Raw genomic sequence first — 22,453 nt, 5'->3', positions numbered from 1 at the left:
ATATATATATATATATATATATATATATATATATTACCAGTTCCTCGTGTTTTTATTCATTGTAAGAGGAATAGTATTTTCCTATTTTTGTTTTATGATGCTGAGTTTAAGGTGGCACTCACTGACATTCAATGGCGTCAGCTAGTGACTTGCGGGAGGCTTTGCTGAGAAAGAAATAACTTTCTCACAAGAATTAATATCAGAATCATAATATAATGAATCCAACATTGAGTCCAAGGCCATGCAATATGAAGAAATGCAGGCACCGTTATCAGATTATTGCTCTCAATCAATCAATCAGCATACGCCGGGGGGTGAGTCGCCTCGCCCACCCTGCGACGCCAAGTCCGGGAGTCTCTCCGGGCGAGTATCCATGCAGCCCCCCACCCTGAGCACCTCCTGGCAGGATCTATCGACTTTCTCAAGTCACGAACTCAGGATTGTCTCTTACAAAGACATCTTGAGGGGCGGGATCAGCTTCTGCATGGTAACGTGCCACGTACGTGTCCGTACAGCCAAAGTTGGCGTTGACGGACTATGCAGGTAATATATTATGGCGAATGATGAGTCTCACGGAGTAGTCGCCGGTTTGACACAAAGTCATTCCAGTCATATTCCATGATACTGCGGAGACATTTATTACCAAAGGCATCAATCAATTTTTGTCCTTCTGCACTGGTAACGATCGACAACGTCTCGTGCTTAGAAAGTCCACATAACGCCGTGGACCAAGCAAACTCGCCGAAAAACTTCCTGGCGATACTCACCGCTGAGCGAGCAGGCAACAGTCATGCCATGACACTTGCACCTGGAACACCTGGAACAACGATATGAATGGTCGCGGGAAGCCAAGCAGCACCACATTCCCGTAGAGTCTTGGGCAGACCGCATCGGGATCGAGGCCGCGCCTCGACCCCAACGTTTACTTAATTTTTAACTTATTTTTGGCTCGGTAACATCTATATTCTTTTTTTTTTATAAGGGACAGGGTGCAAACCCCTCCCCTATCTAGCCCAGATCAGGGGCTGCTGGCCTGACTGCATGGTCACCCCTGGGCAGGGACGCAGGGCCCCTGGGAGGATTAATCACCCGATTACCCAAAGAAAGAAGCATGAACAGGAGAAGGAGAGGAAGAAAGAAAATCAGGTCGGGGAGGATGAGAATGCTGCCTCCCTCGCCCAGATAGAGCTGTCCCTTATACATTTTCCGACTTCTGACCAATAACTATTGCAAAAAAAAAAAAAAATCATTAACCATTTCAACGATAACTATAAAATAATCTAGTTAACGGATGGAGGAGACATTTCTGGGGTCGGAAATCGGCAAGTAGGGCCATCTGGCAACGCTGGATACAGGTCAAAAGAAGAGGAGGAAGCAGCAGGGTGAGGGAAAGCCCACCTGAGAGCTCAGTCAGACAGTCAGTCAGAGTCAGACTCAGCTGCGGGAGTACATTCACTCTTCAGTCCTCTCCACGCCTTCCTCCACCCGCCACCGTGCTCCCCTCCGTCCGTGCCTGGCTATTCTCCGCAACCATGGCCCGCCTTAAGATCCACATCGTCTACTGGTGAGGAAAACATGCCATTAATGTGAAATATGTCAGTATAGCCTCCCTCCCTTGAGCTTGAGCTTGAGATGGCAGTCGCCCGCAGGTTACGTCACTTAGGGTCGGTATTCTTGAAGGAAGTATTCTCACGCTTCCGCCTCCCGCCTCAACTGTTTCCTAAGGTATAGAAGGGGAGCACTCGGGGTTTAGTGAGTGTGTTTTTAGGCTCACGGTATATATATATATATATATATATATATATATATATATATATATATATATATATATATATATATATATATATATATATATAGTTGGATGGATGGATGGATGCATGCATGTATGTTGTATGTATCTATTTATAAGAACATAAGAACATTGGAGTCTGCAAGAGGCCGGTTGGCCTATACAAGGCAGCTCCTGTACTCTCAACCCCACCTTACCTCACTACCCATGACTTTATCTAACCATTTCTTGAATGTATCTATGGTATTGACACCCACAACATGGCTGCCAAGCCTGTTCCACTCATCCACCACTGTTGGTGAACCAATTCTTGCCTGTATCGATCTTTGCTGAATCCATGTCCAACTTAGAACCTTTGCTACGAGTCCTACCTGGCTCTTTTACTACCAAAACTTTATTGACATCCCCTATATTAAGCCCTTCATCCATTTATTGACTTCGATCAGGTCTCCTCGCAACCGTCGCCTTTCTAGAGAGTGTAGTATGTATGTATCCATTTATGTATGTATGCATCTATACATGTAGTATCTCTCTCTCTCTCTCTCTCTCTCTCTCTCTCTCTCTCTCTCTCTCTCTCTCTCTCTCTCTCTCTCTGCATCTATGTATGTATGTGTGTATCTATGTATGTATATATCTATATCTGTATGTATTTATGCATGCGTGTATCTATGTATGTATATATGTATGTATGTTTGTATATCTTTTTATGTATGTAGCCTATGCATGTATGTATGTATGTATGTATGTATGTATGTATTTGTGTGTTAAGTGTAAATAATAATAGATTAGATAAGATAGGTGATAAGTTAGTAGGCAAAAGCTTGGACTCGGGGTGGGCTGAGGGGGGGGGGTGAAGGAAAGGGTGGGGCAGATGATTGTGTGTATTTACCTATTTGTATTTAACTAGGCCTACTTGTAGTATACAGGGCATGAGCTCAAGCTCGGTCAGTCCTGTCTCCCAATCTATATATGTCCAGCTTTTCCTTCATTTTATGGACACTGTATCCACACTCCTGTGTGTGTGTGTTAACAAACTCACGAAACATACATAATTAGTTAACTCATAGAAGACGATAAATAATATTACTACTACTACTACTATTACTACTACTACTACTACTACTACTACTACTACTACTACAGTACTTTGATATCAGCCGTCATCTTATTAATAATGCCCAAGATAAGCGCATATAAACAATAGTGAGTGATAATGACTTCCTGAACAAGCACGTCACAACATTCACCCTTATGGTATCAAGGCTTAAGGGACATTTTTGGCTGGTAATTGACGGCGGCATAACATCCACCCTTATGTTCTAATTTCCTAAAGGTTGTTTTTGCAACTTCCATTTACTGTATACCTTTGACTCTTATGATCTATTGTCCTAAGGGTTGCATTTCGCTTGTACTGTCATTTTTACATTCTTTTTTTTTACTGTATTTAACCTTATAGCGTCGTGTCCTAAGGGTTGTTATTGTCTGAACGACCTTTGACTTCCATTACATGCATATGACGGTGTTCACCTCTATTTCATCGTGTGCTAAGGTCATTTATGCCTATTCTAGGAAGGGTAACGCTACTGGAGAATGTAGAGCTTGTGTATGATCGAGAAGTTTAGAGGTCAAAATGGTTTGCACCGTGATAATAGTAGCTGAGGTGTTTGAATATTATGTAGTATTAGTAGTATATAGTAGTGGTTGTAGTAGTAGTAGTAGTAGTACCTAGCACTCAGGGGCGGAATTATGGTGTGGGGGGCCCAAGGCCGGTGGGAATGCGTGGCCCTAAACACTGCAGGGCGTCAATGCTGGGGTGTAATTTATAATTTAATCATAATCAAGATAATCCTCAAAATAATTATAATTACATACTTGTAAATATATGAAACCAATTAATGAAAATAATTTTGTTTATTAATTGCGAATCTATAGATACAGCATTATTTATGGAAGAAAATATTAATTGCCAAATTGATCCAAAAAATCCTAGTTTTATTTTATTTGTATTTTGATTTTTTTTTGTGACAGGAAAAATGATAAATAAATAACAAATTAACGGATAACTAGTAAAATACTTGTTTCCTAATAATACCGTACGTGCCTCAAAAAAAGTTCTCCCTAGGAACCAAAGTGTAACCGTACAGGTGCGGGACCCGGGGCCTGAGGCCATGGCCTTCTCGCGCCCCCCCACCCCCCCCACCCCCTAAATCCGCCATGCTAGTAGTAGTAGTAGTAGTAGCAGTTGTAGTAGTTGTAGTAGTAGTAGTAGTAGAAGTCGTATAATAGCAGCAGTAGCAATAGTAGTAGTAGTAGGAGGAGGAGGAGGAGGAGGAGGAGGAGGAGTAGCAGCAGTAGCTAGTAGTAGTAGTAGTAGTAGTAGTACTGTAGTAGTAATAGTAAGGAGCAGTAGTAGCAGCATAATGTAGTAGCTAGTAGTAGTTGAGGATCGATACGCCTGTGCCATACGCCTTGTGGGCACTACAGACCCGCACACTTATATAGGTTTGCTTCCCTGTCAGAGTTCCAGGGTGTGTAAAGCTTCAGTGTGTTCTGGACTCTGTGTGGCGGGGTGTTAAGGGTGTTTTTTCCGTTGCAGCGGCGCATGAGGCTACGCCTCGAAGTTCCGCCAGCTGAAGGAACAGCTGGAGGCGGAATTTCCTGACAAGCTGGAGATTGTGAGTACTGACCACTGACTTCATTACTGCTGCTACTACTACTACTACTACTAAACTACTGTTTACTACTACTATTCTACTACTACTACCTCTACTATTCTACTACTACTACTACTACTACTACTACTACTATTCTACTACTACTACTACTGTTTACTACTACTACTACTACTACTACTACTCTATTACTACTACTAGTCTACTACTACTACTAGTCTACTACTATATACTACTCTGTTTACTACTACTACTACTACTACTACTACTACTACTACTACTACTACTACTACTACTACAGGCTGTACGTCTTATTTTTGGAGTTTCCCGTCTGTTAAAAACAGGACATGAGTGAGCTTCAGCAGGTTCATATTCTCACACGTTTCGGGCTCCCATTACAACAATTTTCTAAGGCCACAGAGAAGATTAACCGGATTTTCATGGGATTGATTGATAGTTTATTGTTGCAAGTAAACAACAAAGGAGAAAGGAGGAGCATGCCATCCCAATTAACCCCCAGGCAGTACAGAGTGTGATTATACAACTAAGGATACATGTGGGTGGTTTTTTTTTTCGTTCAAGATGCAGAAGCTGTGTAAAATTATATAGCATCACAAAACAGTCCATGCAAATCCCAACAACTTCTGCGAGAGGCTTTTCAATCAGGGGAACTGAGACCATGATGTTTAAAAATACGGGCTTTAGTGATATGGTATGCGACTGTTGATCTTGGTGGAAGTGTGGGAAGGTCAAATGGTGTTATAAAAGTGTGGGTTATATAGGTAAGGTAAGGAATGAAATGGATATAGGGTGTTGATAGGCTGACTGGCAGGCTTCTTATAGTCTGCATGATTGTATGTGTGTTCTTGTTGATCCGTTGTGTGTCCTGTGTTCCCGTGTGTGTTCTGTATTCATGTCTCTTGTGTACTGTATTCGTGTGTCCTTGTGTCCAATCCATATTGCCGGTTCTATCTGGCTGGCTGGCTGGCGGGAATTCCTTTGTTACATAACGCTTTCTTCCGCTCCTTCCTACAGTGTGACTCTCTCTCTCTCTCTCTCTCTCCTGGCATTCTTTTCTTTCAATCGTCATATTTTAAGCATTTAAGACATTTTTTGTAGCCATTGTCAGTACTAGCTATAGGTCTCTCTCTCTCTCTCTCTCTCTCTCTCTCTCTCTCTCTCTCTCTCTCTCTCTCTCTCTCTCTCCTGGCATTCTTTTCTTACAATCGTCATATTTTAAGCATTTAAGACATTTTTTGTAGCCATTGTCAGTACTAGCTATAGGTCTCTCTCTCTCTCTCTCTCTCTCTCTCTCTCTCTCTCCTAGCATTCTTTTCTTACAATCGTCATATTTTAATCACTACACTAAGACACTTTTTGTAGCCTTTGTCAGTAATAGGTATGAGCTGTGTATGTCGATCAGGGTCGGTCTCTCTCTCTCTCTCTCTCTCTCTCTCTCTCTCTCTCTCTCTCTCTCTCCTGGCATTCTTCTACAATCGTCATATTTTAACTATTACTCTAAGACACTTTTTGTAGCCTTTGTCAGTACTGGGTAAGAGCTATGTGTGTCAGGGTCTTAATTAACTGGTTTATAAGGTCGGTTGTCTTGTTAAGTTTCGCCTCTCACAGTAAATATTTCCGGAAAGGAGGTCAAACGCATTCTCACGAGTTTTTTTTCCCACGTTCACGTCACAGCTACCTTATCAATTAAATTACCACCAGGCTCGTAAAACTCCCCATGGAAATGACTACAACTCCTACGAGGGTCTTATCAAATGTGTGTGTTTGATAAAGAATATATGGCGCTTTTTTGTCGCAAGGTTTGACGTAAAAGATAACGTTATGAAGAGAGATGAAAATGAAGGTGAGGAGACGGTAAGAAGATATCACCAAGCAGATTAAGTTTAAAAGAGAACGGGATAAAGAGATGAAAAGGAAGATGAGGAGGAGAGGGAAAGAAGATATCACCAAGCAGATTAAGTTTAAAAGAGAACGGGATAAAGAGATGAAAAGGAAGGTGGGAGAAGGAGGGGGAAAGAAGGAAGCCAAGATACCACTAGACCTGTGTGCCTCGATTGATCACCCAATTGTGAAGAAGCGGTTGAGTTCATAAAAGGACGGCATGAGGAGAAATGGAAAGGAAGGCGAGGGTAGGAAGTGTACGAAGGAACCACCAAGATTCTCGCTCTCTGGTATTGATTTACTTTATCACATACATCACTCACCCATATATGATGAGGGTTTCGTAGAGGTTTAGGAATATGGCACTTTTTTGGTTGCAAGGTTTGACTTAAAAGAGAGATGAAAGGGAAGACGAAAGGAGAGGGAAAGAAGGAAGCTCTCACCAAACTGATTAAAAATTAGAACATATAGGGAGTTGTAAGAGGTTGGTAGGTCTATGCAAGGCAGCTCCCCACGTATCCAGCACTCCGTTTGTGTCCTTGTTGAATCTGAATTTATCCAACTTTAACCATTACTACTCTCTTCCCTTCAGGACCTTATTGAAATATCACCCAACCTCTTGGTAGTTGTTTGAGCCTAGTGATGGGTAACCTGACAAGACTTCTGCACCATGAATGTGAAAAAAGTCATGAGAATTTGACTGATCTGTGTGGTTGGGAGCCAAAAGTCACACGCCTTGTATACCTAATAGAATAGATTATAATGAGCTTATCTATTTTATCACCATTTTACTTCTCTCTCCTCAGAGTTCTCTTTTGAATATGTCAGGTTCAATATGGGTACATGCCTATTATTAATAGCTAACAAATAAGACCCATTTCAGCCATGAATGAGGAGACAGAAGGAAAACCACAAAAAGCAACTATTAAGAGACTATGCAGGGAACGAAAGGTTTATAAGCAAAGTTCGCGCATGCGCAGATTAAGGGGGACAGCTCAAGATAAGCGGACAGATCACGGCGGTAAAGGGTCGTATTTTAAAACATTTCGTCGCCCAAGTTCACATATTTGACATGGCTTTCGTAGGAGCTGTAGGACTTTCCAGGGGTAGTTTTATGACCCTGGTGGTAGTTTGACCCTTCCTCTGTGCCATGAACCTTAAAAAACACTCATGAAAACACGACTGATCCCCTCTTTGACCTTTAGAAATACTCGATGTGAGAAGCGATGGTGTCTTTAAATACAGCCCAAAGCCTCGCAATGACCCCTTCCTTTCCTTACAGACGGGCGAGGGGACCCCCACGACCACTGGTTATCTGGAGGTCACCGTGGTAGACAAACTCGTCCACTCCAAGAAGGTGAGTTGACCTTTGACCTCTTTTCATGCAAGAACTGAATAAATATAATAAAATATAATGCAATACAATTCAATATATGTTTTCTTTTTACAATCTAAGGCTAGGAAAATGTAGATAGATAAGTAAATGCAATATATATACGCTTACATTTTTGCTGTTCTGCTACTACTGCTACTACTACAACAACTATCTCATCATCCTCATTCTCTATCTCATTCTTCCTAACCACACCCCACCACACCCAAGTTAACCGAGTCACATCACTGCCAGACCACATCACAAGCCCAGCTAACCTTGCCACATCTCAAAATTCAACCACACCAAAGCTAACCAAGCCACTCTACTGCACAACCATACCTCACCCAACCCAAACTTAACCACATCACAACTGATCCTAACCCAACGCAACCACGTCACACCAAACACACCTAGCCACACCACACCAACTTAGCCTGGCCACACCACACCCTAATCTATCCTAGCTATCCCATGCCACACCCAAGCCTAACTTAACCTAGCCACACTATAACCCTAGCTGGCCACACCATGCCACATCTTAACCTAGCTATATCATACTACACCCTAACTTAGCCTAACCAAGCCACACCAAACCATGCCAAACTCTAACTTAACCTAACCAAGCCACACCAAACCATGCATAACTCTAACCCAGCCACACCCCACCACACTACACCCTAACCTAACCAAGCCACACCAAACCATGCATAGCTCTAACCTAACCTAACCAAGCCATGCCCTAACCTAGCCACACCCCACCACACTACACCTTAACCTAACCAAGCCACACCAAGCCCTAACCTAGCCTAACTTAAGCCACACCAAGCCATGCCAAGCCCTAACCTAGACTAACTGAGCCACACCAAACCATGCCAAGCTCTAACCTAGCCTAACCAAGCAACACCACACCATACCAAGTCCTAACCTAACCTAACCAAGCCACACCAAACCATGCATAGCTCTAACCTAACATAACCAAGCCATGCCCTAACCTAGCCACACCCCACCACACTACACCCTAACCTAACCAAGCCATGCCAAGCCCTAACCTAGCCTAACTTAAGCCACACCAAACTCTTACCCAACCTAACTGAGCCACACCAAGTTATGCCACGCCCTAACCTTGCATAACCAAGCCACACCAAACCATGCCAAGCTCTAACCTAACCAATCCACACCACACCATGCCAAGCCCTAACCAGCCTACCTGAGCCACACCAAGCCATGCCAAGCCCTAACCTGACCTAACCAAGCCACACCAAACCATGCCAAGCTCTAACCTAATCTAACCAAGCCATGCCAAGCCCTAACCTGACCTAACCAAGCCACACCAAGCTATGCCAAGCTCTAACCTAACCTAACCAAGCCATGCCAAGCCATGCCAAGCCCTAACCAAGCCACACCAAACCATGCCAAGCCCTAACCTAGCATAACCAAGCCACGCCAAGCCCTAACCAGCCTACTTGAGCCACACCAAGCCATGCCAAACCCTAACCAAACCTAACTGAGCCACACCATGCCATGCCAAGCCCTAACCTAGCATAACCAAGCCACACCAAACCATGCCAAGCTCTAACCTAACCAATCCACACTACACCATGCCAAGCCCTAACCAGCCTACCTGAGCCACACCAAGCCATGCCAAGCCTTAACCTGACCTAACCAAGCCACACCAAACCATGCCAAGCTCTAACCTAATCTAACCAAGCCATGCCAAGCCCTAACCTGACCTAACCAAGCCACACCAAGCCATGCCAAGCTCTAACCTAGGATAACCAAGCCATGCCAAGCCCTAACCTGACCTAACCAAGCCACACCAAGCCATGCCAAGCTCTAACCTAACCTAACCAAGCCATGCCAAGCCCTAACCAAGCCACACCAAACCATGCCAAGCCCTAACCTAGCATAACCAAGCCACACCAAGCCCTAACCAGCCTACCTGAGCCACACCAAGCCATGCCAAGCCCTAACCTAACCTAACTGAGCCACACCATGCCATGCCAAGCCCTAACCTAGCATAACCAAGCCACACCAAACCATGCCAAGCTCTAACCTAACCAATCCTCACCACACCATGCCAAGCCCTAACCAGCCTACCTGAGCCACACCAAGCCATGCCAAGCCCTAACCTGACCTAACCAAGCCACACCAAACCATGCCAAGCTCTAACCTGATCTAACCAAGCCATGCCAAGCCCTAACCTGACCTAACCAAGCCATGCCAAGCTCTAACCTAACCTAACCAAGCCATGCCAAGCCCTAAACTGACCTAACCAAGCCACACCAAGCCACGCCAAACCATGCCAAGCCCTAACCTAGCATAACCAAGCCACGCCAAGCCCTAACCAGCCTACCTGAGCCACACCAAGCCACGCCAAGCCCTAACCAGCCTACCTGAGCCACACCAAGCCATGCCAAGCCCTAACCTAACCTAACTGAGCCACACCATGCCATGCCAAGCCCTAACCTAGCATAACCAACCCACACCAAACCATGCCAAGCCCTAACTTAACCTAACTGAGCCACACCATGCCATGCCAAGCCCTAACCTAGCATAACCAAGCCACACCAAACCTTGCCAAGCCCTAACCTAACTGTGCCACACCAAGCCCTAACCTAGCATAACTGAGCCACACCACACCATGCCAAGACCTAACCTAGCCACACCACACTACACCCTAACGGAGCCACACCAAGCCATGCCAAGCCCTAACCTAGCCTAAACTAACCCACAGAACGGGGATGGCTTCGTGGACTCGGAGAAGAAGTACAACAAGATATCAGATGCCGTCAGTGCCGCTCTTGATACAGCGGACTGACATGACCTTCTGATGACCTGATCTCTGCTCCCCCAGCTTTGACCTCACCCCCCCTTACCCAGCATGCCCCCAAAAGCCCCCTGCATAGTGAAACTGTAGCCCCAAAGCCCCTTGAGGGAATGGCAATGGTGGAAGGGATTAGGGAGTTTTTATGTGTGGGGGCAGCTGGTGGAGGGAGCGGCAAGGTGGTTGAGGGGCCGAGGGATGGAAATGGAAGAAAGGATGGAGGGAAAGGTTAAAAGTGAGCTTAGTGTGTCTTCTTTTTCTTTATCTACTTTCTTCTTCATTGCTGTCTTTGTTTTATCATGTGTCTTACTTTTCCTTGAACTGCTTCTCTTTTCTTAATTTTTCTAGTTTTTTCTTCTCTTTCTTAATTTCTTTCTTTCTGTTCCTTAATTTCCTTTCTTGCTTTGTTTGATCATCTGTCTTTCTGTCTTTCCTCCTCCTTGATCTGTTTCTCTTCTTATTTTTCTTTTTTCTTCTCTTTTTCTTAATTTCTTTCTTTCTGTTCCTTAATTTCCTTTCTTGCTTTGTTTGATCATGTGTCTTTTTCCTCCTCCTCGATCTGTTTCTCTTTTCTTAATTTTTCTTGTTTCTTTTTCTTAATTTACTTGTTTCATTGTTGCTGTTCATGCATTTCTATCCCATAATTTCCTTTCTTTCTTTCTTTTTTCTCGTCCTTACTCTTTCTCTCCTTTCTCAATTTGCTTATTTTTCTTTTCTTCACAATTTCCTTCTTTCCCTCCGATTTTGATTTTCCTTTCAGACTCATTTTTATTTTGTCTAGTTTTCATTTTTTGTCTGTATCTTAATTTAATGCCATACTTTTTTTCTTCTCCTTCCTTTCCTCCTTTTTATTTTAGTATATAAATATAAACATTCAACGTTATTATTATTGAGGCACATCTAAGTAATAAAATATCTTTCTATGCATTTTCCATTATACATGTTTTATTTTTTTCATTGGTAGTCTGTTTTGAGAAGATATTAATGGTTTTGTGTATGATCTGTGCTCTCTATTATTATTACTATTAGTAGTAGTAGTAGTAGTAGCAGCATTTTTATTATTCATTATTATTTTTATTATGATGATTTAGAAGTTCTCTGTGGAAAAGTTAATCAAAGGAAATTCAAAATGTTATAACTGTTTCAATGATTATTTTCAGCATTATTACTGTATTGTTTTTACTTTGGTGTTAGTTTCAGGAATGATTTATAGGTCACAAATACAGCAAGTGCAATTAAAGTTGTTTTAATCAACACACACACAGAGAGAGAGAGAGAGAGAGAGAGAGAGAGAGAGAGAGAGAGAGAGAGAGAGAGAGAGAGAGGCAGGCTCCTCCGAACTCTGGCTGCCGTCATCCCGCGGTGTGTGAGTTGATTGACCTGATTTCCTTTAGACCTCCGGACGGCATACAGGAAGTTCACCATCCTCCCCCCCTAGAGCGGCCGCTATCCCTGCGCAGCTGCATCCGTAAGAGATTAGTTTAGTTTTAATTTGTTAGAATTAATTAATATTTATAGTTAATTTCAATCCGCTTCATTGTTCTGAGGTGACGACTGGCGAGAGCTGGCAACTCGGAGTGAAGCAGGTGAAAGACTGGAAATTTATCTAAATTTCTGAATAAAAATCACCTTAAGTACATCATTTGCCACTGGCTATAATTATTAAAAAGTTGAAACAAGAACCTTCCCTCCCTCCTATTTCATAAGATACATCGCCAAGGCCAAGGGTACGTGGCCGCTTAGTGATACATGAAACAGAAGGACCAATGAAAATCACACAATGTCACATGAGTCGCTGCAGCCAATTACATGAGTCGCCACGATCCCGAGCCAAGGCGGGGATAGCGGGGCGGGCCGCGGGCCATCTCAGTCTTCTGAGAACACGATGTTCTTCCCATAGACATGGAAGCTGCAATATTGAGTCCTCAAGAGGCACTTCGGTATGTAATGGTCCAAATTTTGATTGTTACTACGTATTATTTTGGCAACGTGGGGGGGGGGTCAAGGGGGGGCGAAGCTCTCCCGTTAGGAGTTTTCATATGTCTGACTTTGTAGCTTTGAGGGGGAGTAGAGGTGGGCGAAGCTCCTCCCCGTCATTAGCAGCGTGAATTCTTTTGGGCTAGCTTAACACCGGAGTAGCCCAGTGAGACAAAATAGGAACACAGGGAGGAGGGGGGTCGAGGTAGATGAAGCCCCCCCCATAGGAGGTTAATTAGGTACATGTCTCGGTATCTTTAGCAGACCCGTAATTTTGCCAGATTTTTGTTGGGGAGTGTAGAGAGCATCACATTCATGAGTGGGCTAGGGTGGTGAGCAAAGCGAGCATGAGCAGGTGAGTGATTTTTTTTAATAGGCATTTTTAGTTCATTTTGAGGCCGATATAGAAAACATTGGGGGGACAGAAATTTTGGCCCTGCTTAGGCTAGCTAGTGTCACTCTTGATTCCTGACGTTAAAAATGTCGCGCTACCAGATGTATGCTTCAACCATGGGAAATAGACCGTCGAAATGACGTTGTTGAGATGGACATCCGACGGTCGTGGTTTATTGCCGATGGGTGACATGTCGGGGAGGGGACTGATTGTTTTCAAAATCCCAAAACTGTCGGCGTGTGCCCCACGTCGGGAGGCGCCGGGAGTCGAGCGTGAATGAGTGACATTATAATAGTAGCATGAACACCTGGACTGTACCCCCACGTCTAGGTGATGAATGATAATATGCATCAATTTGCATGCAAATTTAATGACAAATAGCCATGATACCTACTTACGTGCAAGTATTAAGACGACATATGAAAGAAAACAAAAAAAAAAATCATATAGAAACCCCTTAATTTTAACCAAATTAAACAACTACTGCTCCAAAACTTATTGACATACAATAATAAAAGCCATCAGTGATTAAAAAGTAATTACTGGTAAACATTTCCTAAAATTTATATTACCCAAACATTTTTTAAGTTGAAAAAAAAAACACCACTTTTTGCATGGCTTAAGAAAAATTGCCAAAATGTATGTTTAAATAAATATATATTTTGTTTATATATTGTACACCAAACACAATAGAAAACAATCCAGTAAACATCATGAAAACTACTGCAGCAATACCAGTTTGATTTTTTTTTTTTATGTCGTGGCCTATTGCGCCACTAGGCTTTTTCCCGGTGGATCCTGATCAGCTCAGCATGTTCTCAAAAGACAGTTCCTCTCTCTTTCTACACCACACTACATTCACAAAACACACACACCTTTTCCCAAAATTCAAAATTCAAAATGGCTAAGGAAAACACCGCCTCGGAGTCCCCGCCTGGGGGGGGGACCATAAATTCCCCCAGGGAGGACTCACCTTCTGGCTGCCGACTTGAGAGGTGTCCTGATAACTCCTCGAACCTCCTCCTTATCAATTTCTGCAACATTCGTGGTCTTCGTTCTAATTTTCATTTCAGTGCCTGAAATGGGGTCTGACCTTCGGACTTGAAGGACGTGTTCACTGTCCGTGACTTTCATTTTAAATTGAGAAAATGGTGTAATTCACCTGCACGGCCTGATCACGAGCTGGACTAGTCACCCGCCAGAAAGTAGTACCCTCCCGACCCCAACAAACTCATACATATATACTTGATCTCTGGGTACTGTCGGGACCTTTACATAACACACAGCCCATCTCCCTTGTTCAAGGGGAGACTGTAACCACTCCTGTCAGTGGAAAAATCCTGGGCCTGGGTAGGCTCAAACCTCTGCCTCTGTGTGTGTGTGTGTGTGTGTGTGTGTGTAGTTTGATGTGGATAGTAAAACAATTTGTCTTAAGAGAACTACTGAACTACTCTCTGGCGGTGACTGAGACAAAGAGAAAACTGCGTGAGGACAACACAGGGATGTACTGTAACAGGTTTGGAGCACCTCATGGGCCTATCACATACTTCCTGGGAGTGGTTTAATCATCCCAGAAAGCTAATTTTTAATATGACAAATTTTCAAGCAGTTACTGAATTGGCACACTTCTTTGATTAGTAAAGGATGGTTACTAATGTCAAAATACCTAAATATTAAAAATGCCTGGGATCATAAACTTGTTCCGTGAGGGCAGCGTGAATCAGTGCACCATTATGGACATGACTTTGCTGTACATAACAAGACGCACCCTGAAGCAGTCTCCTTACCCTTGGATTGCTCTGGCTGGTTGTCATGGACACTCATTCTCTTGTTGTACTTGTGTCAAGGGAAGAAAAAAAGCTTTTACGAGGCAGAAACTGGGCTGGTCTTTTAAATTTTGAGACCTGCCCTTGTGTCTTTCCTCTATATCCTACCAAAAGGACCTTTCTATACTTGGAATATACTTTATTCCTGTAAACAAACAAGGTAAGTGATATTATTTTTGCATCTATTTATTTATTTCACTTAATATTTTGGGGAAAGGCCATTCCCATATGTCAGCAATGCCTCCTCCCCAACGGTACCGGGTCAAAAAGTGTTTACTGTATTTACAAGTTCCCACACCAAAGTTAGAGGTAATACAACTCACTACTAATGGCTAATTACATATTAGCATTGATACACAGAGTACACATCAACATGAGCTACTACAAATTAGATAGCAAGTATTCACAAGTTCTAATATTAAGAGTATGCTGAGGTACAAATCACTACTAATGGCTTCACACATCTTACCAATAATCCAGCAAGTACATGTTCATATAAACTACTACTTAAATCAACAGACTACAGCCACAAGGTACCACTTAATCCACTAACTATTCTTACAAAGATGTGCTCTCATATGCTAATGTGCACTCTACTCTTACCCTGACTTCTACTCTGGCACATCATCTGAACTGGTTTATACACCTCCTGAGAGTAATCTGGCCTTCTGACACTGCCTTGTGAGCACCCAGTCAACAGCAGCTTGGTCCGATTTGTGTGCACTGAGAGCAGCCCTGAAGCATGTTGCTCCTCTCCGCAGGTTTATTGACTGAAAATAATCTTCAGCGGTCAACTAGAGTGTCTGGGTTTTTGATAATGTTGTTTACTTACGACACTAACTGCAAACAAACCTTGATGTCCCAGGCCCCCAAAATTGACCTCTCTCTTTTGGCCACTTTTCAGATTTTTTTTAAAGGGGCAGTTTAGCAGGCTTTTTTTTCTCATCATTACTTTATTTTTTTGCCCTTGAGCTGCTTCCTTTACTGTAAAAATAAATGAATAACTAACTGACTGACTGAACGGTGGAGGAGAGCCGTGACACTGGAACAAGTCCATCACCCTCAGCTACACTGGTGCCAACACTTCCTCCTGTTTTTTACATCAAAGGAGGAAGATAAAAAAGACACCTAGCATATTCTCCCAAGCTTTAATGGGGACAGGGCACATTATCATGCATGAATATGAACCACTGATAATGTTCTGACACATGATTCAAACTTAAAGAGATCCTTGCTAGTCCTAACAGGTGGCAGGATATGCACATACTACTAAAGTAAATTTTCTAAGGAACAATGATATGCCGTGTCATTAGGGGCAAGGTCAACGCCACGTCTGCCTTGTAAGTCACAGTGTTGGATGATTGGTAAAGTGGGGATGATGAGCAATATGATTTCAATTTGATGAGTATTTGCTATCCTTAAGACCTGGCATGGGAAGACTTCTGGATCTGGATAATAATACACAGGGCACCTATCATGCATATTTGTGTTGGCTGTTGGGGGGACGGGGGAGCCGAGTGTGCAGGGGAGGGAAGTGAATCAAGTGTCATTGTTAGAGTTGGTGTGTTGTGGTGACAAGTGAGTGTGTATTTGTTTTCTGAATGAGTCTATTGTGCCACACTCTAAAATCTGTTGAGGGAGGCTGTTCCAGTCACGTATGGTGCATGGAAAGTATGAGTGCTTGAATGCATCAGTGTTAGTGTGATATGTTTGGTATTTATGGATGTGTGTGTTACGAGTGCGTTGATTGTTTGCATTGTGTATGTTTGTGGGTCAATGTCAATGTGAGTGTTGTGATCTTGTACATATGTGTAAGTCTGTGTGCTTGTCTGCGTATGTGAAGAGGGTCCATGTTTATCTGTTGTTTGATCCGTGTTGTGATGCCAGGCGTTCGAGTGTAATTGTTTGTAATGAACCTAGCCGCCTTTTTTTTTTTTTTTACAGCAAAGGAGACAGTTCAAGGGCACAAAAAAAGCAAACATTAATAAAAAAAAAGCCCGCTACTCACTGCTCCTAAAAGAATCCAAAGAGGTGGCCGAAAGATAGGTCAGTTTCGGGAGGAGAGGTGTCCTGATACCCTCCTCTTGAAAGAGTTCAAGTCGTAGGCAGGAGGAAATACAGATGAAGGACGATTGTTCCAGAGTTTGCCAGCGTGAGGGATGAAAGAGTGAAGATGCTGGTTAACTCTTGCATAAGGGGTTTGGACAGTATAGGGATGAGCATGAGTAGAAAGTCGAGTGCAGCGGGGCCGCGGGAGGGGGGGAGGCATGCAGTTAGCAAGTTCAGAAGAGCAGTCAGCGTGGAAATATCGATAGAAGATAGAAAGAGAGGCAACATTATGAAGGAATTTAAGAGGTAGAAGATTATCAGTATGAGGAGGAGAGCTGATGAGACGAAGAGCCTTTGCCTCCACTCTGTCCAGAAGAGCTGTGTGAGTGGAGCCCCCCCACACAAGATGCATACTCCATACGAGGGCGGACAAGGCCCCTGTATATGGACAGCATCTGTGCAGGGGAGAAGAACTGGCGGAGACGGTACAGAACACCCAGCCTCGAGGAAGCTGATTTAGTAAGAGATGAGATATGAAGTTTCCAGTTGAGATTTTGAGTTAAGGATAGACCGAGGATGTTTAGTGTTGAGGAAGGTGATAGCTGGGTGTTATCAAAGAATAGGGGATAGTTGTTTGGAAGATTGTGTCGAGTGGATAGGTGGAGAACCTGTGTTTTTGAGGCGTTGAAGGACACCAGGTTCTTCTTGCCCCAATCGGAAATAATAGTAAGGTCTGAGGCTAAGCGTTCTGCAGCCTCCAGCCTTGAGTCGTTAAGTTCCTGAAGGGTGGGTCTTCTATTAAAAGAAGTTGAATAATGCAGAGTGGAATCATCGGCGTAGGAATGGATAGGACAGTTCGTTTTGGAAAGAAGATCATCAATGAACAACAGAAAAAGAGTGGGAGATAGGACAGAACCCTGTGGGACACCACTGTTAATAGATTTAGGGGAAGAACAGTGATCGTCTACCACGGCAGAAATAGAACGGTCAGAAAGGAAACTGGAGATAAAGGTACAGAGAGGATAGAAACCGTAGGAGGGTAGTTTAGAAAGCAAAGATTTGTGCCAGACCCTATCAAAAGCTTTTGATATGTCCAGCGAATAGCAAAAGTTTCACCGAAACGGCTAAGAGAGGATGACCAAGAGTCAGTTAAGAAGGCTAGGAGATCACCAGTAGAACGCCTTGTGGAACCCATACTGGCGATCAGATAGAAGGTCAGAAGTGGAAAGGTGCTTTTGAATCTTCGGTTAAGGATTGATTCAAAAGCTTTAGATAGACAAGAAAGTAAAGCAATAGGACGGTAGTTTGAGGGATTGGAGCGGTCACCCTTCTTAGGTACAGGCTGTGTGAAGGCATACTTCCAGCAAGAAGGAAAGGTAGATGTTGACAGGCAGAGGCGAAAGAGTTTGACCAGGCAGGGTGACAGCACAGAGGCACAGTTTTTAAGGACAATAGGAGGCACTCCATCAGGTCCATAAGCCTTCTGAGGATTGAGGCCAGAGAGGGCATAGAAAACATCATTTTGAAGAATCTTTATAACAGGCATAAAGGAGTCAGAGGGGGGGATGAGTAGGAGGAATATGCCCAGAATCGTCCAGAGTGGAGTTTTTAGAAAAAGTTTGAGAGAAGAGTTCAGCCTTAGAGATAGATGAGACGGCAGTGTTGCCGTCAGGACTGAGGAGTGGAGGGAAAGATGAAGAAGTGAAGTTGGAGGAGATGTTTTTGGCTAGATGCCAGAAGTCACGGGAAGAGTTAGAGAAAGCAAGGTTTTGACATTTTCTATTAATGAAAGAATTTTTGGTTAGTCGGAGAATAGATTTGGCACGATTTCGGGCAGAAATGTAAAGTTCATAATTAGCATTAGTTTGAAGGCTCTGGTACCTTTTGTGAGCTACCTCTCTATCATTGACAGCACGAGAACAAGCGTGATTAAACCAAGGCTTTTTAGCGTGAGGAGTAGAGAAAGAACGAGGAATGGTGTTGATTTGTTCAAGCCTATCAATGTTTCTGTGTGTGTAAGGATCCCACACTGTGGAGCAGTATTCAAGTGTTGTGTTCACACACTTAAGCCTCTGAAGGCCTTCTCATCCCCTATCCCACTTCTCTCTCTCTCTATCTCTCTCTCTAACATTGGCCTTTCTCCATAATGCCAGTACTACTCTGGTGTCAAGAGACTTATAAAAATGCTGGCCGGTGGTGTGGATATTGTATTTACTTCCCTTTAGAACACGTGGGAATATGTCATCTGGTTCAGGTGACTTGATTTTCTTAAGTTTATTTATCTCTTTAATGTCTGCTTCTCTGGTTATTGAAACATCATATAACAATTCTTTTTTCCTTCCCATGACCATCTGATCAGCTTCAGGTAATTACAACACATCTTCATGAGTAAATACTGACAAGGAGTGCTCATTCAGTGCTATGCTAGTGTCTGTTGTCAAGTGGACTACTATTCCCTGATCTAAATGATCCAATACTATCTCTGGTTTTTGTTTTGTAAAGGCAGAAGAAACCTTTAGGATTGTTTTACCCTTGCCCCACTGTTCTGATCTCATTCTTTTCTTTTCAGTTTTCACTTCCTGAATATATCTGATGGCACCGGCAATATAGGTGGTCACTTAGGGAAAGGAAAAAAATTAGTAATAAGTAAAATTTGCTAGTGGGCACCTTCCACATTTTCTGCAATGATGCAAAATCAGTCTAGAGTCCACCACTGTTGGGATGGTGTAAGTTGGGAGGGGGCACCGAAATGGCCAGAATCAGCCCTGCTGACCTGGCATTATATATATTTTGGACTCAAATTCTCTTACCAAATTAATGAAGCTACAGACAGGCCAGCAGCAGAATAAGGTGTGTTGATCTGTCTGGTTCAGTACAGCCACCAGTGTCCAAACATTCCACTCATAGTTTCAAGTCAGCTGCAGCAGACGGGTTAGTGATAAACTTTCCCTGTGAGTGTTTCTAATACTTGGAAGCAGCATTAGACCTCAACTGGAGTATGTGGCACTGGTCTGGCTCTAGTGTACTGCAGTGTTATCAATTGTATGGGTCCAAACATGATGCCTTCTGCCCCATGCTTATCAAGGGCCTTGCTGATGCATACAACAGTGAAGGGCCCCTGACATGATGCCTTCCTGATGCATATATCCCCAGGGCAGATGGTGCATAGGTTGAGGTTGAGGTTGGGGTTGAGGCTGAGGTTGAGGCTGAGGCTGAGGTTGAGGCTGAGGCTGAGGCTGAGGCTGAGGTTGAGGGTGATGTTGTACCCTGTGGGAGACGATGTGTCTGTCAAGATCACTCTGCTGCACAAAACTTTCCCCACAATCCTGGCACTGAAGTTTTTGATCAGCGGCGTGGGTGAGGACGTGTCTGTCTAGATTTCCTTTCTGCACAAAGTTTTCTCCACAATCCTGGCACTGAAACTTTTCATCAGTGGTGTGTGTGAGGACATGTCTGTCAAGGTTTCCTTTCTGTGCAAAGCTTTTCCCGCACTCTTGGCAGTGGAAATTTCTCTGGCCAGTGTGAGTGAGGATGTGCCTGTTGAGGTCACCCCTCTGTAGGAACTTCTTCCCACACTCTTGGCACTGAAAATTTCTCTCATTTGTGTGGCTTAGCATATGACTTTTCAAATGGTCTTCCAGTAGAAACCTTTTCCCACACTCTTGGCAGTGGAAGTTCCTCTCCCCCGAGTGGCTGCGGACGTGCTTATCCAGGTTGCCTTTCTGTACGAAGCTTTTGCCACACTCCGGGCAGTGGAAGTTCTTTTCTCCCGTGTGGATGCGGATGTGCCTGTTGAGGTCGCCTCTCTGCAAGAACATTTTACCACACTCAAGGCATGGGAAATTTCTCTCATTATTGTGACCCAGCATATGACTTTTCAAATGGGCTTCTAACATAAACCTTTTCCCACACTCTTGGCAGTGGAAGTTCCTCTCCCCCGAGTGGCTGCGGACGTGCTTCTCCAGGTTGCCTTTCTGTACGAAGCTTTTGCCACACTCCGGGCAGTGGAAGTTCTTCTCCCCTGTGTGGATGCGGATGTGCCTGTTGAGGTCGCCTCTCTGCAAGAACAATTTTCCACACTCCAGGCACGGGAAGTTTCTCTCGTTAGTGTGGCCCAGCATGTGAGTCTTCAGATAGGATCTTAACAGAAACATTTTCCCGCATACCTGGCACTCAAAGTTTCCCTGGCCAGTGTGGCTGAAGGTGTGTTTGTCCAGATTGCCTTTTTGTATGAACTTTTTCCCACACTCCTGGCACTCAAAATTCTTCTCCCCAGTGTGGGTGAGCATGTGCGTGTTGAGGTTGTTTTTCCGCGCAAACTTCTTCCCGCACTCCTGGCACTCAAAGTTCCTCTCGCCCGTGTGGCTGAGGATGTGGGTGTTGAGGTTGTCCCTCCGCACGAAGCTCTTGCCACACTCGGGGCACAGGAAGTTCTTCTCGCCCGTGTGGGTCAGCATGTGCCTCTTGAAGTCACCCTTCTGCACGAAGCTCTTCTCACACTCGGAGCACGGATAGTTCCGCACGTTGATGTGGGTGAGGATGTGCCTCTTGAGATCACCTTTCTGTACAAAGCTTTTCTCACACTCTTTGCACTGGAAATTCTTCTCACCAGTGTGGCTGAGCATGTGTCTGTTGAGGAGGCTTTTGAACCCAAAGCTCTTCCCACACTCCTCACACTTGAAGTCCTCCTCCTTAATGCCTGCAGCCTCACCACCACTCCCTGCAGCCTCACCACCACTGCCTGCAGCCTCATCACCAATGCCTGCAGCCTCATCACCACTGCCTAGACCAATGTGTGTGTTGGCAGGTCTTCTCCGAATGGCAGGTTTCTTCTTTCTCCTCTTCCTGCCTCTTTGCATGGCAGGGTGCTGACCACTGCCTGCAGCCTCACCACCACTGCCTGCAGCCTCACCACCACTGCCTGCAGCCTCACCACCACTGCCTGCAGCCTCACCACCACTGCCTGCAGCCTCACCACCACTGCCTGCAGCCTCACCACCACTGCCTGCAGCCTCACCACCACTGCCTGTGTTGGTGTTTGTGTTGACAGGGCTTCCCGGCATGCAGGGTTCCTCTTCCCTCTTCCCGCTGGTGTGGGTGGTGCTGTGCCTGGCAAGGGAAAACTTCCGGGCAAACGCTTTCCCGCAGTGGTCGCATCTGTGCCGCCTCTCGCCTGAAGCTGACTGCTCCTGTGAACTGAGGCTCCTTGTGTTCCTGCGCGGCCTCACGCCCCCCATTGTACACTTCTGATGGCAGCACACCTGTTGTGGGGTCACCTGACAGTGCCGTGTGGCTGGGGTCAACGAAGGACGAGCAAGCTGGTAGGGTGGAGTCCTGGCCTGGGTGACGAGTTCTGACTTGGCCTCCACACCTCAGCACCTGCAACAGTGGTGGTCATCAGCTCACATGTATACATCAATACCTTGCTTTTGAGTCCCTTACAGCAACAACAACAATGCTCATGTGATGGACTCCTGCACAGCCAAATGAATATTTCTACTCATTAGAAAATGGGTGTTACTTTCCTGACTGCCTAGAAACTGGCACTCAAATGTCTTCTTTTTTACAGTAAAGAAAGTAGCTCATGGACAAAAATAAACAAATAAATAAATAAAATAAATAAATACAAAGCCCACAAGCACTTC

The 22,453-nt window shown here is 44.3% G+C and overlaps 1 protein-coding gene and 2 long non-coding RNA genes across 37 annotated transcripts; 1 reads left to right on the top strand and 2 right to left on the bottom strand.

Annotated features, from left to right (window-relative positions):
- The first annotated feature begins 1,397 nt into the window (after nucleotides 1-1,397).
- On the top strand, nucleotides 1,398-11,802 carry LOC126987348 (uncharacterized). The gene is made up of 4 exons (XR_007740764.1): nucleotides 1,398-1,564; nucleotides 4,386-4,464; nucleotides 7,646-7,720; nucleotides 10,473-11,802. It is a non-coding gene; the product is annotated as an uncharacterized LOC126987348 (long non-coding RNA).
- Nucleotides 7,727-10,466, bottom strand: LOC126987349 (uncharacterized). 32 transcript variants are annotated; one of them, XR_007740787.1, is made up of 6 exons: nucleotides 10,287-10,466; nucleotides 10,132-10,204; nucleotides 10,053-10,091; nucleotides 9,577-9,638; nucleotides 9,096-9,504; nucleotides 7,727-9,054 (listed from the first exon to the last, which is right to left on the bottom strand). It is a non-coding gene; the product is annotated as an uncharacterized LOC126987349 (long non-coding RNA). The 32 variants fall into 32 exon arrangements; XR_007740781.1 differs by having other exon boundaries at nucleotides 9,096-9,463; nucleotides 9,546-9,638; nucleotides 10,132-10,250; nucleotides 10,328-10,466; XR_007740772.1 differs by having other exon boundaries at nucleotides 10,132-10,250; nucleotides 10,328-10,466.
- A 7,265-nt stretch (nucleotides 11,803-19,067) lies between the features above and the next one.
- LOC126987347 (gastrula zinc finger protein XlCGF57.1-like) lies at nucleotides 19,068-22,208 on the bottom strand. 4 transcript variants are annotated; one of them, XM_050844332.1, is made up of 2 exons: nucleotides 20,709-22,208; nucleotides 19,068-20,456 (listed from the first exon to the last, which is right to left on the bottom strand). In XM_050844332.1, exons 1-2 carry the CDS (start codon nucleotides 22,043-22,045, stop codon nucleotides 19,889-19,891), a joined length of 1,905 nt encoding a protein of 634 aa, XP_050700289.1. In that variant the 5' UTR covers nucleotides 22,046-22,208; the 3' UTR covers nucleotides 19,068-19,888. The 4 variants fall into 4 exon arrangements, with proteins under 4 accessions (XP_050700289.1, XP_050700288.1, XP_050700287.1 ...); XM_050844331.1 differs by having other exon boundaries at nucleotides 19,068-21,514; nucleotides 21,695-22,208; XM_050844330.1 differs by having other exon boundaries at nucleotides 19,068-21,771; nucleotides 21,835-22,208.
- Between the last annotated feature and the right edge of the window lie 245 nt (nucleotides 22,209-22,453).

Source organism: Eriocheir sinensis, chromosome 64 (genome assembly GCF_024679095.1).
Source record: "Eriocheir sinensis breed Jianghai 21 chromosome 64, ASM2467909v1, whole genome shotgun sequence".
Classification (NCBI taxonomy): domain Eukaryota; kingdom Metazoa; phylum Arthropoda; class Malacostraca; order Decapoda; family Varunidae; genus Eriocheir; species Eriocheir sinensis.
The sequence above is the reverse complement of the archived record's forward strand: the minus strand, read 5'-3'. Positions and strand labels throughout refer to the sequence as shown.